The sequence below is a fragment of the Conger conger genome, chromosome 1, assembly GCF_963514075.1.
Source record: "Conger conger chromosome 1, fConCon1.1, whole genome shotgun sequence".
In the NCBI taxonomy this organism is placed as follows: Eukaryota; Metazoa; Chordata; class Actinopteri; order Anguilliformes; family Congridae; genus Conger; species Conger conger.
This window is the reverse complement of record NC_083760.1, coordinates 51253955-51272248: the sequence shown is the minus strand read 5'-3', so window position 1 is coordinate 51272248 and position 18294 is coordinate 51253955. Positions and strand designations below refer to the sequence as shown.

The 18294-nt window shown below is 39.6% G+C and overlaps 1 protein-coding gene across 3 annotated transcripts in view; it reads left to right on the top strand.

Annotated features, from left to right (window-relative positions):
- si:dkey-122a22.2 (uncharacterized) overlaps nucleotides 1-18294 on the top strand; it is a 35563-nt gene that overhangs the window by 15003 nt on the left and 2266 nt on the right. For all 3 annotated transcript variants that reach the window (XM_061216049.1, XM_061216050.1, XM_061216048.1), the window contains exons 8-9: nucleotides 9870-10008; nucleotides 17582-17664. In XM_061216049.1, coding sequence (XP_061072033.1) covers nucleotides 9870-10008; nucleotides 17582-17664 — 222 coding nt within the window. The remainder of the gene's footprint in view (nucleotides 1-9869; nucleotides 10009-17581; nucleotides 17665-18294) is intronic.

The window sequence follows — 18294 nt, the reverse complement described above, 5'->3', positions numbered from 1 at the left end:
TATCCATCTCACAAACAGATGGATTTTTGAAAGTGTCCGTCCATCACAGCCAATCGAAATCACAAAGTCACAAAACTGGAAGTGAACTCATATTTCAGCAATAGTAATGATTGTTTTTATGTATCGACTCCATACTTTCTTCATAGACTCAGTACGCCTTCCTGAGGATGTGCAAAAAAAGAGTCATTTGACCCCCGGGGGGTGCCACAATGAGTAAAAACGTGTTTTGCCCAATAACTGTTGATGTATTTGTTTCTTGGGAGATGCCAAGGGAGAGACAAAAGCGTTCGTCCATTACAGTCAATCAAAAATGGTGACAAAATCGGCAACAGGAAGTGAGTTCGTAACTCAGCGACACTTTTATTTATCAAAACCAAACTTGTTACAAGATTTCAAAGAAGTGATTTGACCACTGGGGGGCTCTGCAATAAGCAAAAATGCATTTTGGTGCATGTGACTGGTGATACATTTGCTTAAAAAAAAAAAATTCTTATGTCTGGTGATACCGTCCCAAGGTCGAGAAATGCAGCTTTTCATGTCAACCTAATTGATGCGGCTGCCATATTGGATTTTATCAAAGGTTTAAAAACATTTCACAGGCCGCAAAGTTTGCCCAATCTTCACCAAATTTGGCACAGAGGATCTTCGGACCAAGCCTCAAAACAGTTATCAGATGAATTTTTGATTTTTGAAATTGAGACAAGAAGGTGAGGGCATATCTCATCAATGTTTTGAAGTGTTGATTTTTTTTGGTGTCATTTGACCACTGGGGGGCGCTGTAAGCAAAAACTATTTTATGCCTTGTAAGTGTTGGTGTGTTTCCCTATACAAAACTTATTCTTATATATGCTGATACCTTGATGAATCCCAAAGCTGAGACATCACAACCTGTTATCTCAACTTAATTGATGTGGCTACCATATTGGACTTGATCAAAACATTTCAACACCAAAATATTTTGTCCAATCTTCACCAAACTTGGTACAGATAATCTTCAGACCAACCCTCAAAAAACTTCTCTGTTGCTTTAAAACATTAATCCAATCCAAATCAAAGGCAAACAACCTAAGCAGTTACATATCTCAGTTACACCCAATCTTTGGTCAATTGACATACAACTTGCTATCAGTGCTTACAGCCACACTTTTAATATGATCCGATCAAGTTGCCATGGCGACCCTGCTTGGGCCCCTCAACCCTGCTTGCAGGTTTAATTGATTGATTGATTTTCGGTTTTGAGAAGCAATCATTGAACAAAAATTGGAAGGAATATTTAGTAACCTGACAATGCATATGATTTTAGGATGAAAATCATCCAATACATTTCTGTGACAATAAATCAGTTCTCAAACATCCTGTAGTAGTAGTTTGGCATGTTATGGAGCTGATGGTTACTGTCCGGCGACATGTGATTCATCATGGCACAAAACTGGTGTAGTGTGAATGATACAGTTTTCTGCCATGGGTATCCTTCACATCAAATAACAAAACAATAAAATAAATCATTCAGCTTTTAACTGAAATTCATTTCCCTGACAAAGTTGTAAAACCATTGAGAATATTGAACCAAGGACTAATTTAAGTCATGGTATGTATGGCTTTGTTTGTCTTCTTAAGGCTTGTTATGGATGTAATCTATATGTGCCATAGATTAGTATTTTGCTTCTTTGGTAGCATAGTTCATTTTCATTAGCGGTTCAGTGCTGTGCATATATTGCGGACTCACTGGTCTGGGAATGTTGATAACCAGGTCTGGCATAACTGCTCATAAATCAGGTGAATCCACTTCCGTTCTCCTACATTGTAAATTACTCTGGATTATCACTTATGCTAAATAGTTGTAATGCAAACAAAGCAATTAAACCTAGAATGCAAAACAGTGAAACAATTTCCCTAGGTCTTATTCTCTCAAAGTAAGTCGAATTTGCTGGAGTGTAAAATGGAGCAGCCTGCTGTTTACAGACATATAGCATTTATAACTTCTGTATGGTATATGAATGTTATATTTATTTGTTCATTGCAAATGGACAGTTTTGTATACTTTTCCATCTGTAGTTTTGATATCGTCTTCGGCGAGCTGATCACACTATCCGCGAGCGGTCGTAGAAGCGCGGTTGCGTTCAGAGACACTCTGAAGCAGCTCGTACAGAACATTGTGTTCGATAACCCACTGGAGCAAGAAAAGGTGGAAAAATATCCAAATGATTGTTAGCCAAGATTGGCAAGTGTGCCGCTGGTCCCTCACCAAAAGAAGCGGGGGGCTCAAGGCTCGACTGAAATATGACACCGCGTGTGGATTCATGCTAATGGAAAAGCCTGACTATCTTTGTGAGCTGAATTTCCAGGGTCTGATTATAAAATGTAACTTTTCAGCCATGTTCTGAAAGATGTGAGACAACCCACCCACCCCTCTGAACCACACCTGTCAATCAGGAAAGGGCGGCCATTCAGACTAATGAGGGTCTGACTAGCAGTTTCATTGTAATTGCCAGTACTGTTGCTGTAATTATCACTGTTATTTCTAATTTATAGAACTGAGCTCAATAAGTGTGGGTATATTAGTCCCAGCTCAATCAATAGAATTGATTGAGCTGTATTGTAGCCTTGAATGTGGGAATGTGTCTCTTCAGTGAGAAAGAGGCCTTTGCTATGCTGGGAATATTGCAGTACTTGACTGACACACAGTGGTCATGCAGAACATTTTCAGATTCAAATACAAATGGGAAGTCTTTAAGCCTGGATCCTTAAATCCTCTGTATATTAATATTTTTATGGTATTAAAAATGTTTGTGTGTGCCCATACAGACACATACACATAATGGGGCAGCCTGTAGTGTAGTGGTTAAGGTACATGACTGGGACTGGTGGTTCAATCCCAGGTTTAATAGCCACAATAAGATCTGCACAGCTGTTGGCCCCTTGAGCAAGGCCCTTAACCCCACATTGATCCAGGGGGGATTGTCCTCTGCTTAGTCTAGTCGTTTTGGATAAAAGTGTTTAGCTAAATAACATATAATAATAAAATATACACTCGGTGAGCACTTTATTAGGTATTTATTATACTTATTTTTTAGACTGTTGCTGTAGCTTATCTTATCAGAGATGCTCTTCTGCATACCACTGTTGTATTATGTGGTTATTTGCGTTACTGTCACCAGTCTGGCCCTTCTCCTCATACCTCTCTCATTAACAACGTGTTTCTGCCCACATAACTGCTGCTCACTGGATGTTTTTTGTTTTTCGCACCATTCTCTGCATACTCTAGAGACTGTTGTGTGTGAAAATCCAGAGATCAGCAGTTTCTGAGATACTCAAACCTCCCTGTCTGGCACCAACTATCATTCCATGGTCAAAGTCACATAGATCACATTTTATCCCCATTCTGATGGTTGATGTGAACATTACCTGAAGCTCCTTTATGATTTTATGCATTACACTGCTGCCACATGATTGGCTGATTAGATAATTGCCTAAATAAGTAGGTGTACAATAAAGTGTTCAGTGAGCGTATAATAATATAGAATAAAAAATACAACCTGAAAATTCTAACCTTTTTCTTAACTGGATTTGGCTAAAGTGTCAAAAGACAAACGTGTCACTTATGCAAGCGCTACCAGGCCAACTCATATTGAATATTCCTTTGCATGCAACTCCACTCCTTAGCATACTACATCACGGTATCTGTCCGCAGGACAAATATGAAATGTCCGTATCGCAGAATCCATGCATGTAATGGGCCGTATTCTGTCCACTAGCCCGTTCTGCGGTCACAGAAGCCGGAATACGAAATGGTATGGTAATGAGGGAGGGGGAAATTCCGACAGTGACTTGCGCCGTTGTTACAAAAGTAACAGAGCGGCCATTCAGCCTGCACTAATCCAGATGGAAAAGTCAAACAGCAGAAAGTCGGCCGCACAAACTCATTTCATCACTTTATTAATTTAGATATTGCATTCCGACTTTAAAAAAAAAAAAAAAAAAAAAAAAGGTTCCGAAATGACCAACATCGGCGAAGCGCTCTGCTCTACATGGTTCCTCGTCGTCTTCCCGCGTTATCTGTTTAATTCATCCTGCCAATCTTGGCAGTCTTTACCCACTAAATTTCCCTCTGACACGCATGCCTTCCTTCGCATAATCCCCTCTCCAGGGCAGAATTAAAAATGGAAAAGAAGGGGAGAGAATAGGACAGGTGGCTCAAAAAACCTTGAAATGATGTCAATGCCACGGAAATCATTTGGCTAAAATCAAACTCTCGCTCGATACGGCCTGTGTTTCTACTTTTCCCCCCTCCGTTCTCCCGGCCAGGGAAGGCTGGCAGGTGAGAAGTTCGCCGGAGAGGAAGTTTGCAATTTTGTTTGCAAGAATGACTTTGAAGGAAATGGTTGCTTGACACAATTTGAAAAGAATGCATGTCTCTCAATGTCTAATTAAAAAAAAAAGAAAATTTCATTTGAAATGTGAACACACTACCTCATAGCTCCATAAGGTTGGGAAAACCTAGATGGATTTTTGAAAGTGAAAATATTCTTTCAGCATCTTGGCTTACATATACTTACCTTAGTATATACACCCAGTGACCATTTAATTTGTTAATTCAGTTTCAATTTAACATCAGCCAATCATGTGGCAGAAACTCAATTAATAAAAACATGCAGACATGGAGGTTTAGTTATTGTTCAGACAACATCAGAATGGGGACGAAATGTGATCGTAGTGACTTTGACCGTGGAACGATAGTTGGTGCCAGATGGGTTGTTTTGAGTATCTCAGAAATGGCTGATCTCCTAGGATTTACAGTCACAACAGTCTCTAGAGTTCGCGGAGAATGGTGCGAAAAACAAAAAAACATCCAGTGCAGCAGTTCTGTGGGTGAAAACGCCTTGTTAATGGGGGAGGTCAGAGGAGAAGGGCTAGACTGGTTCAAGATGACGCGAAGGTGACAGTGACTCAACTAACCATGAGTAACAGGGGTATGCAGAACAGCATTTCTGAACACGCAACATGTCAAATCTTGAAGTGGATGGGCTATGGCAGCAGAAGGCCAATACGTTTAAAAAAACCTAATAAAGTGGTCACTGAGTGTATAAATTCTATACATACAATACTATATACTCCGTAGCCTACATGTACATTGCTTAAACAGACGTTTTTTCAGTAATTAATTTACCATTTGCCAAATATAAATACTAATGGAATCTGAGGCAAATGTAGCCATTAATAATGCATCGCGCTATTACCCCTAAGACTATCCAACCAGTTGATTTTAATGCAAGGGTTAATCATGTGCGTGATTATAACCTTGATGCTAAAAAAGAAATCCTTGCGCCCCCACTTTTTTGAGGTTCTTGGTGCACCTTGGTGGGCCCACGCATGGCTTGGCCTGTAACTCATTAATGCCCCGTCAATAAGGGGCACGATTGGGAGCAATCAGCGTTGCCCCCTGGCCCATCCCGGGGTCTGGCTGGGAGAAAGGGCAGCTGGATGGTGTGTGTGACTATTGATTGGGCTCTGCTGACTGAGACCAGCCAATTCAGTGCACCACTGAACTGAGACCGATTGGGACTCTCCAGTTACAAAATCCCAGCATTCATTTCCCTCATTTTGCCCCCCCCTTCAAAAGTCCTAATTCCCCTTTCCTTTGGAATGCTTTTCCTCCTCCCCTTCTTTTAAAAGAAGTTTCTGGTAAGTTTGTTTTCTCCCCCTCCTCAGTCTCAGATGCATCTTATCGCAGCTGTCAAGCTGGGTGGGGAAGAACAGATAATGTTTCTGGTAGTATTGCGGGCCACGTAGTTTTTGAATTGATCTAAGCGCTGATTGGAAGGAGAGTGAGCCAAACATTCTGTCGTGCTCAGTATACAGCGCTTTGGATAAAGGCGCTATATAAATGGCAACCATTTACCATTTACCATTTATTGAACCCTGTGGGTATATGGGTCTGCATTTGACCCATCGTAGTTACTCAGGAGCAATGGCCAGGTTAAGGGCCTTGCTAAAGGGCCCCGCAGCTGTGTGGATGTTACCGTGGCTACACCGTGGCTACACTGTGGCTACACCTTGGCTACACCAACCTTCCAGGTCCCATTACTTTCTTTAATTAATCTCTGTAAATGTCCATTAATTTTTAATTAATGTCTGGTTTCAACAATGGAGAACCTCCCCTGCATCACGTTGGGCAGTGAAGTCAACAGAGTATGTCAGGTCCTACATCAGGGGATCCCAATAGATAGCCTACAGGTCACACCTGGTCAGCCAGGGTTTTTTTTTTTTACAGTCTGACCCACACACTACCCCAAGCACACTATCACGCCTCTTATGAATACTCATGGAAACACCACCTCTACTGTGAACGAAGGAATGCCTCACTTTATTTGACTAATTTATTCACTTTAATCTGAGCACAATTTCACTGTCAGCTTTGGTGATTAACACCCAGCTCTCTGGGTGTTAGTTTTTTCGGTTTTTGTTTAATGAATTGACCTAGTGGAGGTATATCCAGATTATTCAGAATGGTAAAGATGGCATGCATCAGCAAATGTTATGTAATAAGCACAGTTATTTAGTGTTCTCCATAATGTTTGGGATGAAGACCCATCATTTATTTATTTGCCTTTGTACTCCACAATTTGACATTTGTAATACAAAAATGCACCACATGTGCAAATAATTGTTTCTCCTGAATAGGGTAATTTTTCCATTGAGTTCAACAAAACTGAGTTTGTCAGGAGAAACAATTATTTTTGTAGCACATTGATTTAAGGCTCAATTGATACCTTGGACCCTTGATGACTTAAATTCATTTAGCCAACCAATGTGTTCCATACTGTATCAGCATAATTTACAGCTGAATCTAGTCACACCCCCCAATTCACACAGAGGTCCATTCAAATGCAGAGTTTTAGTATCACTTGTAAGACAACCTGAAAGTATCTCCAGAATCTGATGATCTTGATAGGTCACAGATATCAAGTCATGACATGCAAAGGATTTGCAAAAAAAATACTAAACTTAACTACTTTCATTCACATAACATTGCTGTGTCCCAAACATTATGGTGCCCTGAAAAGGGGGGGGGGACTATGTATAAACACTGCTGTAATGGTGAAACCAAAATATATAAAAATCTGACAATGTGCACTAACCACATTCATTCATTCATACTAACCCGTTTATCCTGAACAGGGTCGCAGGGCGGCTGGAGCCTATCCCAGCATACATTGGCGAAAGGCAGGAATACACCCTGGACAGGTCGCCAGTCCATCGCAGGGCACACACACCATTCATTCACACACTCATACCTATGGGCAATTTAGACTCTCCAATCAGCCTAACCTGCATGTCTTTGGACCATGGGAGGCAACCGGAGTACCCGGAGGAAACCCACACTGACACGGGGAGAACATGCAAACTCCGCACAGAGAGGCCCCGGCCGATGGGGATTCGAACCCAGGACCTCCTTGCTGTGAGGCGACAGTACTACCCACTGCACCATCCGTGCCGCCACACTTTAACCACATTCAATATCAAATTGTGGAGTACTGATGGGTCTTTAAGTTATAATTAATAAATAAATTATTTATAGTTATATTTCATCAGTATTTTAAGAATATAGATCAACAATTCTGCTACAAAGAACAAATGAAAATTGATCTTTGTTTTTTCATCTCAGCTTGAAGTTAAATCCACATTTGAATGTTCTTATATACTATGGGTGTAAACCTTTGACTTGATGACGATATGATGAGGATACTCTTAAGTAAAGATACAACGTGATACGATTTCTCTTCATTGCGATGTGATACAATACAATACAATTAGCTGGCATGATGCATTACATCACACTGTAGTATATGTTCTGGCAGTGTTGGTTTTCTCTTTTTAATGGGGCTGCTATTTCCTCATTAGATTGCAAAAAATGAAACAGAAAATATTACAAAATGATCTTAATTCAAACTTTGTGATGATAATCAATATATTTATCGATAATATAATAAGCCTCACTGCCCCCACAATTTTGTACAAAGAAGGGTGTTCCTGATTCAGATACCAGCAGATGTCACTGTAGTGCAGAAGGTTCAATTAACAGAATACTGACTCTTGATTGATCCAAAATTATTTTTTAAAATATTTTTTTTAAATGTTTTGTGGCATATGGTCTGGCTCTGTAAGCTATACAAGACAGAGGAATTTTGATTATCATCGAAATAACATATATTGAATGAGTTCTCCAAATTTTAAAATTGTTATACGCAATGTGGTCCTTTAAACAAAAGTGCTCTCGTTATATATTGAATCATGTTGAATTATTTGCATTGAAAAAATATTAGCATTTGCGTTCTGGAGGAGACCTGTGATATTTTTTAAAGGCAATAAAAGTATGTGACATATAGAGGTAGATATCTTGGTCAACTGAAGATGTGGCAGTAAGCTAGGACAGTACCGTTAGCTGTACTACAACGGTTAGTAGTTAGCTGCTTCTAACAGAATGTATTCTAATGATTGGCAGCCTAGGCTCCTCATAGCCTGCTAATTCCTTTTCACTGCAGCCCCGGTCATGCATAAAATCACCATCAATGCCTTTCATAACAGAGAAAAAGACGAGCTGTGGAAGAGCTCTGGTCACAGGCATGTGGGGTGCTACATTTCAAATGATATTGATCATAACATGTTTGATCAATCGGCAACATTCGGTATACAATGCAAAATTTCAGATTGGTACCATGGTCCAAAAAACGTGAAAGAAAAGATTCAATGCATAAATAGATACACAGGAGAGGAAATAATTCCACTGACCTTATTTGATTAGTTATACTGTCATGATTTAATTGCAGATTATTCAGCTCAAAGTTTATGTTGCATTCTGCTGATGATTGTACAAATCTTAAGAGTTTAGTAGTGTGGTACAGTTGTTTTTATGGAAGTAAACATAACCTTGATTGTTTACAGTATAAATTGATGTACTAATTGGCTCCACTTATTTTTTTTACTTCTCTGACACACCGCAGTCCTTAAACGCATACCATGCAGGATATTATTTACCTTAAAAATGTCATCAAATTAAAATAATAAAATTATATAATCAAGTCATATCTACGATGCACTGGCGATCTTTGCCTTTGCACACTCTTGCCATATGTGTGCTCCCTTACCTGTATTTGTCATTCAAAATATGTTTGGGATGTCTCTGGGCGTGGTGCTGTTTTCTGTATGGGGAGAGGTGGGTGTGGCTACACAGCCTGTGGATTGGGCCATTTTATATATTAGCCACAGGTATCCCAAATCAAACAAGATCTGCCCAGTAACCAACTAACAAGGAGGTGGCTCCACCCCCAGCCTCAGCTCAGAACAAATACCGGCTGTGGGAACAAGGGTTTCCCATTGGATAGCCACAGCCACCCATAACAGTAACTATCTGACTTGGAACTTTAGAACTTTACAAACTAAAACATATTTCCTTGTCTTGAACCCCAACAAGAAGCACAAAAAGAAACACTCTACAAGTTCTGCAAATAAGGAGCACAGTGGCCAGAGTTTGCCATGCTGGCCTAAAGCAGCCATTCTCTGCCACCAAAACCCTAAGGTTTGACTGTGGCCATCGATATATAGGCTTGTCTTCTTCACAATGGAGCTGTTACGAGTGATATTCACTGCAGGCTGTTGAACACTACGCTAACACTATTGAACACAGTTCTAGATTTCTCACCGAAACACCAGCCTTGAATTTTGGTCGTCCTTCCTTACTGCTTTTACTATTGTACTATGATACCACACCATATGAGCATAGATTACCGTTTGTGCATTATCAGAGCTGGAGTTTTTGTCTGCCTCCACCTTTCCTCAGTTTCATAGGTTTGTTTGTGTGTTTTCTGAAGGTACACACAGTTGGTGCCCTCCCTCCAGGTCCTGCAGTTCTCTGCAGCCACTGGGCTGAATAGGATGTTCATTATCCTGGGTCTGATGGAGCCGGCCATGAAGGGGGAGGGGGTCCCTGAGGACCTGCTACAGCGTCAGGTGGGCGTAATATCTTCCCTTCATCCACGTTTTATTGAGGTTAATATGGTAAGGAAGCGTCGGTGGCAGTGTAGGCCGCATATCTCAATTTAATAATGACTTGGATTTACGTTTTTACGACATCCCTCAACCTCTTCTCAACAATAGATAAGATTTTTTTTGTTAATACTCATCATATATTTTGCTTCGGAACCCAAAATATTAGTCTATGTTTCTAGTAACATATTCATAGTAAAGGATATTGCAGTTAGACTGAATAGAACCCTCATTGTCTGAGATAGAGAGTAGGTGTGGGTGTGTGTGTGCGCATGGACCGTGTATTGGTGTGAACGGAGTGCTGTTTCCAGTATGGCCACAAGGTGGTGCTAGTGTCAACATAATGATCCATATACTGACTTCACATTTTAATAGGATGATTTGCATTATAGGCGCTAGTACATTTTAACTGTCCCTTTGCCAACAGCACATAGTGGCTGTCTTAGTCACAATTTGTCAGAAGCCCACTGTATGTTTCATAATACAGTGTGTTTCCACAAGCTTCCAGGTTGTTTAAAATGACTCACAGCTTGCACCCCACAACGTCAGTGCTCTATATGCATATTTCACTCACACACAAAATCAGCAAATATGTGTTGGTTAGATTAATTGCAATAAAAAATGATTTTATATCTCAAAAAATGTTAAGGGGGCATTATTAGTCAATAATGCAGGGTAATGAAGCAGTAACCACATGCAGGGAAATTAACACTTTTGTGGTGCTGAGATAAAAAATGTAAATGCCCCATCTGAAAATGGTGGCTAAGTGAAGCACAGTAAGCAGCCACTGCCCACATACGCCTCACAGATAATGATTTGTGACTGCTGATGCCACTTGGTATAACGGTCATTCGTGTGATATAGTTACATTCCTGTTGTCACTTTTAAACAACAGATAAGGAGGGGTTTGATTAGACGCTATCATAAGAGGTTTGGCGATACCGGCATATTTTCTCAAGAAATAATTATTGAAAATACTTATTCCAGATTTTATTCCAGAAATGTGATTACGTGGCTTGTATCAAGTATCAGTGCTCTGCCCATTGCCGTGCACAACCTATCACAATCACGCAACCTATCGTGACCACGCAAGTATAAAACAGCCTTAACTCTGGCTATTCAGCTGCATGTGAAGCCTCTTCTTCTAACTCACATCTGCGACTGTGCTGTGAAAAAAAGCAGCATAAGAGAGCTTGTGCATCTCTGGAGTCTCCCAAATTGTGTGTGGAGGTCGGACAGACACACAGACACACACACATACACACACGCACAGGATTAACACACACTTTGGGGAGGAAAAACAAGTTAAACATACGTATGCAGAACAGCTTGTTGGCGAGTGCAATGACCATTGGTTGTCTTCACAGTCCACAAAATCATAAAATGTAGTTATGGTAGTAGGTTTCAACAGGCATTATACTAGTTGCTAAATAAAATGCACGCTCTGGAAGTATCTTGTACCTTATCTTAATATTATTACCTACATGTACCTAAATAATATTAAGCAAATTGTATGATTTAATATGGCTTGTGTATGCGCTATAAACATATTCCAACATGTGCAACAATCACATTAGTTCTTTACTGTAATACTCTCTGCATACTGATTTAATTTCACCATTTCACTTTTGAAGACATATTTTATTATTTCGTTTTTACTGAAACATATGTCCAAAAATAAAATGAAAATCCTCTGCAAGTAGATGTCACTGCTTAGCTACTCCCTTACAACTGATCACAATATTCGTTCATATTAAAACTAATGGAGTAGTATTCAGACCGCCAATAAAGCAGCCATTAGATGCTATAAGATTGGATACGTAGGACGTCAAAGCAAATGACACATGCAAATGAAATCCCCGACTCTGGCAGTGGAGTACTGTAATCAGCTACACTTATTTGCAGCGAGCAGTAGCATCGCTCCGAACAAAAAAAAAGCCTTCGACTAGCTTTTAGCGGATATGTGCCCCTTTTATGTCTTGATGAGAAGGCTGTTGGCCCTTGAAATTCCTTTTGACATTTTAATTTGACTGTTCAATCGCTTTGTGACGGGGTTTGTTCCTACCTACGATATCACTGGCGCCCCTTCTTAATTGACTGCGTCGGTCATGCGCTGCACTCTACTGCCTTTGTTTTGACGGAAGGGGGTGACTGACCGGCCTACTTGATATTTACTCGACGAACCTCAATAAAACACAGAAACAACCAGCCAGGGCGAGGAAGCCACCTCTTTCAATGTCACCGTCACCTGTATTTGTACACAAGATTATGATAATTGAGGGAGTCTGCCCCCCCCCCCCCCCCTCTTTTCCTGATAGGGAGCGGGTGGACGAAAATTAGCTCTGGCTATTTATTCAAATTCCATCTCTGTGCGGCGTAGATGACTGCTCCAGGTTAAAGCCTGAACTGTTCATTAAAATCCCTCTTTTTTCCCTTCTCCTGCCTCACACTTTTTTTTTGATAGCAATAGAGATGAGGGACTTATTTCAGCTTTTGAAATATTACAGTTGTTGCCAGGGAGATAAGGACATCAAGTGAAGGTATTGTGCTTGAATTCTCAAGGGAAAAAGAAAGGTTTGAAGACAGACCAAAGAAGGTTATAGCGCACACACGGAAGAGTCGGGGTGCAGAGCCTCACCTGGCAAATATACCCTCTTCTCAAGGTCGTGCTCAGTAACCTCCATGCCAGCTAATGATTGGGAAATAATAATTAACATTGCTGGAGAAACACTCATGCCATTTCAGTTGCCCATTCTAAAGATCTGTTTGATTCACATCACACAGTTTTCCATGCTCAGCTCATTATGGTATATGTACTTTGTACATTGTAAAGCAATGCACTCATTCCCTCGTTTGTATCATTGTCATAATGACCTGCCTCTGAGGGGTAATATACTATACCAGGGGTGCACAGCAAGGGCCGATCCGTTTCAGGATTTTGTGCCAACTACTGATCTTAATGATTTCATTAGCTAAATAATGTCTTGATCAGACATTTGTATATGCACCAGCTACAGCCACAGACTGCAAGGGTATCCTAAAGATTTTACTGTGCTCAGGTACAGGAGTGGACTAGGATCATTTAAGGTACTGTACTATACAGTGGTTGATGCAATGCTCCAATTTTCTGATTTAAAATGCTAAAAAGAGTCAACAATGTAGTATAAAGTACATTAAATCAACTTGCATCCCAATTTATCCATGACTCCATTATCCATTATCCATGATGCAATTGTTGTTTAAGTACAGAATCAAGTGCAAACATTTACAGTATTTGGACAGTGGTTTCTAAAATTGAGGGACTTTGTATAAAATGGGATGTAATTCCTACATGGATCGCCAAATATGGATGTAAATACCCTCTGCACTTCAACCTCATATTCATTATTTCATTTAAAATCCAATGTGTTTGAGTACAGAGCCAAAAAAACAGAAAATGTACCACTGTACAAATACTACTAATTTTGGTATAATTAGTATCATCTACATTCTCCTCTGTATAAGACTCAAAGCGACTGATTTTGGTAGACTATTCACTAATATTCAAAACGTAACTTAGGCTACATGTTAAGTGTATTAATGTGTATTTATGTATGTTACATATTCACATGTACGCCCTTATTTATATTTACTGAAAAACCACTGATAATGCAGCTCTGCTCATCACTTTTAATCTGTGTATTATTTCAGAATTATTATTATTTTCAGAATAGAACTTTTAAAAGAACCACTTCTCTCTGAAGTCTATTCACACATCATGAGTGCTGCACCAGCTAGCAGTGCTCTGGCTCGGTAACGTCAGGTCAATCGTCTGTGTTAGCGCTGTTGATATATATTTTGACATAAAAGAACTAATAAGCTGTCAGTGTAGTTTATCTAGGCAAAGAACAATTGAGGATGTTTTTCACTCAGATGAAAAAGATGTGAGTACTGTTTAAGTCATAAATGGCTAACTAGCCAGCTATCAGCCCAAAGAATAGTTTTAGTCTGAACTGTATGTACTGTATTTGGACAGTTGGTAAAATTGATCCCGCTGTTGGTTGGTTCTTTTGGCTCTAAACTCCAACACATTGAATTTGAAAGGAATATGAGGTTAAAGTGCAGACTGACACAATTCATTTGAGGGTATTTACATCCATATCAGACGATGCATGTAGGAATTACATCCTTTTCATACATAGTCCACCCATTTCAGGGGAACAAAAGTAATTGGACAGTTAGCTTTTGAGCTGTTTCTGGTTAGTCAGGTGTTTCCGATCGCTTCTTTAGTGCAGGTATAAGAAAGCATTGAGTATCTAGTTTTGCTTCTAGGCTTTTGACTGTCTTTGGAGTCTGTTGTTGCCATTTGTCAGCATGAGGACCAGAGTTGTGCCAATGAAAGTCAAGGAAGCCATTATGCAGTTTAGAAATAAAAAATGGAACAGTCAGAAACAACGGCATACCAAAACAAACTATTTAGATGGAGTAGGAGTGAGAGTGTTTTCCCTGCTTAATTTGAATGAATCATTGTATGCATGTGTTTATGGTAATTTTCCTATGGTTTTCAAGAGTACTAGAGTTGATAGAAATCTTTAAGGTTTTTGAGACACTCACACTCTGATTTGTCCCTACCACTCCAAAGTAAACGCAGACCTTTGTTTTGAACTGAACACTTATTTTAAGCACAGGTATTTAAGAAAAGCCATGGAAGGAGGAGGGTATTTTTTGTGTTGTAGTTATTTTCATTTAAAAATCTAGTAATCAGATTTTCAGCACAATCTACAATGTCATCGGTGTTAGTTTCATTCAGCACATACAGTACATTTATGTCTGTAGTAAGTACACTGTTAAATTGAATACATTTAGCATTTATTCTTGCCAGTGATTTTTGTCTATTGTTAGCGCCTTTTTCTCACTAATGAAATAGTCAACTCGGCTAATTGTTTATACATTCATTTACACATTCATTATCTGTCTAAAATGATCAGAGTTGATTTTCAGAATAGTTCAGGGAAACTTTTTTGGAATTGAGCTTGCATTTTCAAGTTTTGCTTGTCATCAAATAAATGGATGAAAAGAGGTCAGAAGCTATAGTGGCCTACTATTGCTCTACTAATGATCTGCAAATATGATAGTTGTCCTCTAAGTGGAGTGGAGGAACAGAGGATAGTTTTTTTTTCCTATTGGGACGCAGTGCCGGTGGGTGAGCTGAAAACTGGGGAAGCCAAAGCCTTTACTTTAAACTGATCATTGACCTCAAACTTTTTTCCGTTAGTTTCTTTGATTAACAAGCGTGTCGACGACCGCACAAAGTAATAGGCAAGTAACACTCGGGTTCTTCACATCCTGTTTGGGAGATGAAATTATAAACAATTTGGAAAAAATCTGCGGTTGCTAGGCTGAAAATTGGTGGGATGAAAAAACTTCCCCCGATATAAATCCACAGATGTAGTCCTCCCCAATTAAGCAATTTTGTGAGTAGCCTAAGCCTAATACATTTATTTTGATTTGCTTTGCAAAATTGTCCAGCCTACATTTTATCAACATTATTTGCAAATGCATGTGGCACTCAGGCTATTCATGGAAAATATCTGCAATGCGCAGATTTTAAAGAGTCCTGAAGCACATTTTGTTATTGTTGGTTATCCTGGAATACACGGTAGCTTGTGGTGTATCTTTTTTGGAGTGGTGTATCTCTTTTTGTTAAGTGTAGGAGATACCGGAGCACATAGTTACACGGGTCATGTTGGAACATGGGCATTTATCATTGTTGCATTTGCACAATAATGATGCTTTTGTTTTCACTTATGTATTATAGCAACATGCTTCTCATGTTTCAGTGGCAGGACGATTTGAAAACTTCATCAAGAATGATTAAAAAAATCAGTTTTTGTTGATTAACTGATGATATGTGAAGGCCACAGACAAATATACATAATTTAAATCACTGTCTTGTGGGTCATAAGGCAGTATAGTTTTGACACATATCAGTAGTAAGAAGAAACTGTGAGCCATGCAGAAGTAGGGGAGATCAAGGTCCGTTGCGACACGTTATGTTTTTTTACCAAATTATTAAGAGACTGCTTGGATAATAATGACAATATTTTGTACCGTTATTGTCTGTCAACTATTGATGATGTTTTTGAAATCGATCGGACACGTGAAAGGTACACATCAACTTAAAAAACCCGCTTTCGTTTTAACATTGGACCCTGCCAGCGAGGTTGTTTTTTACATTGGGTCAGTTGTTACAGTTTTTAAAAATGAAAAAAGTAAACTAATTTATTAAATTAATTGTATGTATTCAGGTTCATGTTTCCTCATTTTATTGGTAAAGATGGGATTAATATGAGATCCTTACCAGTTGTTTTTATTCAGATTAGCATGCTAGATTGTTACTGATCGGGCAAAAACACTGAGTGCCAACATTGTATAACAACTGACCCCATGTCACAACAGACCCCGATCTCACCTACAACTTCTACAGCCAGGGCACGTTGGATCACTGTGTTCCAACATGCCCCTGTTGATTATAATTGCATTAGCCGCAATAACTTTTAATGTAACGTTGTATATTCCATGTATACCGTGCACTTATTCGGTCCTATTTAGCACTCACTCTCATCCACTTCTGCCAAGACATTCATTACATATTAATGTTGTCATATACGTCATTTATACAATTATCAAGTAGGACAATTATCAGATGAAAAATGTAAACGGTAAGAAATGTTGGATTCACCAAGATTTGACTTTTATTAAAACAAGGCATTTTTACAGTCCATTTACGCCATTTTGTACGTTGTTTCAACGTGCCTGAGAGCTGTTTCAACTCCCGTAGCCAGGGCATGTTGGAGCTGTTTCACTCTCACTACTTCCGAATGAACTGCAATCGCCTGGAATGTCCTAGAACTGTACCGATGGTCATAGCAAAGACCTGATCTTCTTTCTGGATTAAAAATATTTGCTCTAATATGTGTATATATTTTTTAATTAAGTGAAAACCTACAAGTGTTTGGTTGTTCCCCGGTTTCCTGTACTTGTGATTAAAACACATTTTAACTGACTAAATTGAATCTATCATTTAATCCCCTATTAAATGATTATGAAGAACCTGTATGTTACTTGCCTATTAATTACTGTGATTTAGGCCTACCAGAGCGGGATCAATGCATGCACTACGAAAGTCTTGTTCTTATCTGTTACTGTGGGGAAAATTAAGTCACGCTGGCAAGGGTGGGCTTACGACAGCTGTGGAGTAGAGCGCTCACATTTGCCACCAGGTGGTGGTTGTGTGAAAAACAAACCATAAACCACTATGGATTATGGGTAATCTTGCTACAAATGACTGCTCCACTTCGCTTGAGTCTGAAATGCAACGTGACTGCCCCCTACAGTTGGGACCTCGCAAGTATTTTTTCCTGGCTGGCGGCATTCTTGCTGCAGAGGCAAAACATGAAATGAAAACATGAAACCACTGTACTGACTGCACTGTAGGTCATATTCTTTCATTGGCTTCTACATGACCCTTAAATTGTCTTCCTTTTTCCTTCACCAGAAATACTTCCTCAGCAACCCAGCTCACCAGAGCAGCGCGGTGGACGAACACTTTTTCATGAACGAGAGTGCATCCCAAGTCAAGTGAGAAGTATTCCGACTACTATCATTTGGCCTTAACAATGCTGGCAACCTTAAAATGAACTTCACCACTCCGGGAACCAGAGCTAATCGCATATTCTTCATATCAGAAGCTGAATTTGAATACGGTTTAATACACTTTCAGCAAACACTGTGATGTTAGTTATGGAATGTGTGACAGGGTACAATCGCAATGCCAAGTGGATGAGAATGGCAAGACAGAAAATCATAAAATTGCTATTTTTTCACTCCCTTTTTCTTGAGGCTAGTCAAAAAGTATTAACCCCCCCCCCACTCTGCCCATGCACAAAATCAACATTAAATACAAACTGGAGGAGGGAAGGAACCACAAAACTAGCATTCAGTACCTCTTCATGGAAGAAGTCATCACTGTGTTTTTATAATGGGCCTAATGAAGGCAGCTCAAATCACCTGGGCTACTTACCAATCAGCCTCAGGTGTGTGCCGCTGAGGTCAGACTTCTACCTTTGCTGCTGAAGGAGTTGATTGCAGTGTATCATTAGTTGGAAACTAGCATGGGTTTAATGCAAGGCCTATTTTCCAGGAGTCAGATTAAAAGTACAATAGGTAATTTCGAACTTCTAATGGTCTAGAGAGGAATTGCAGCAGAAA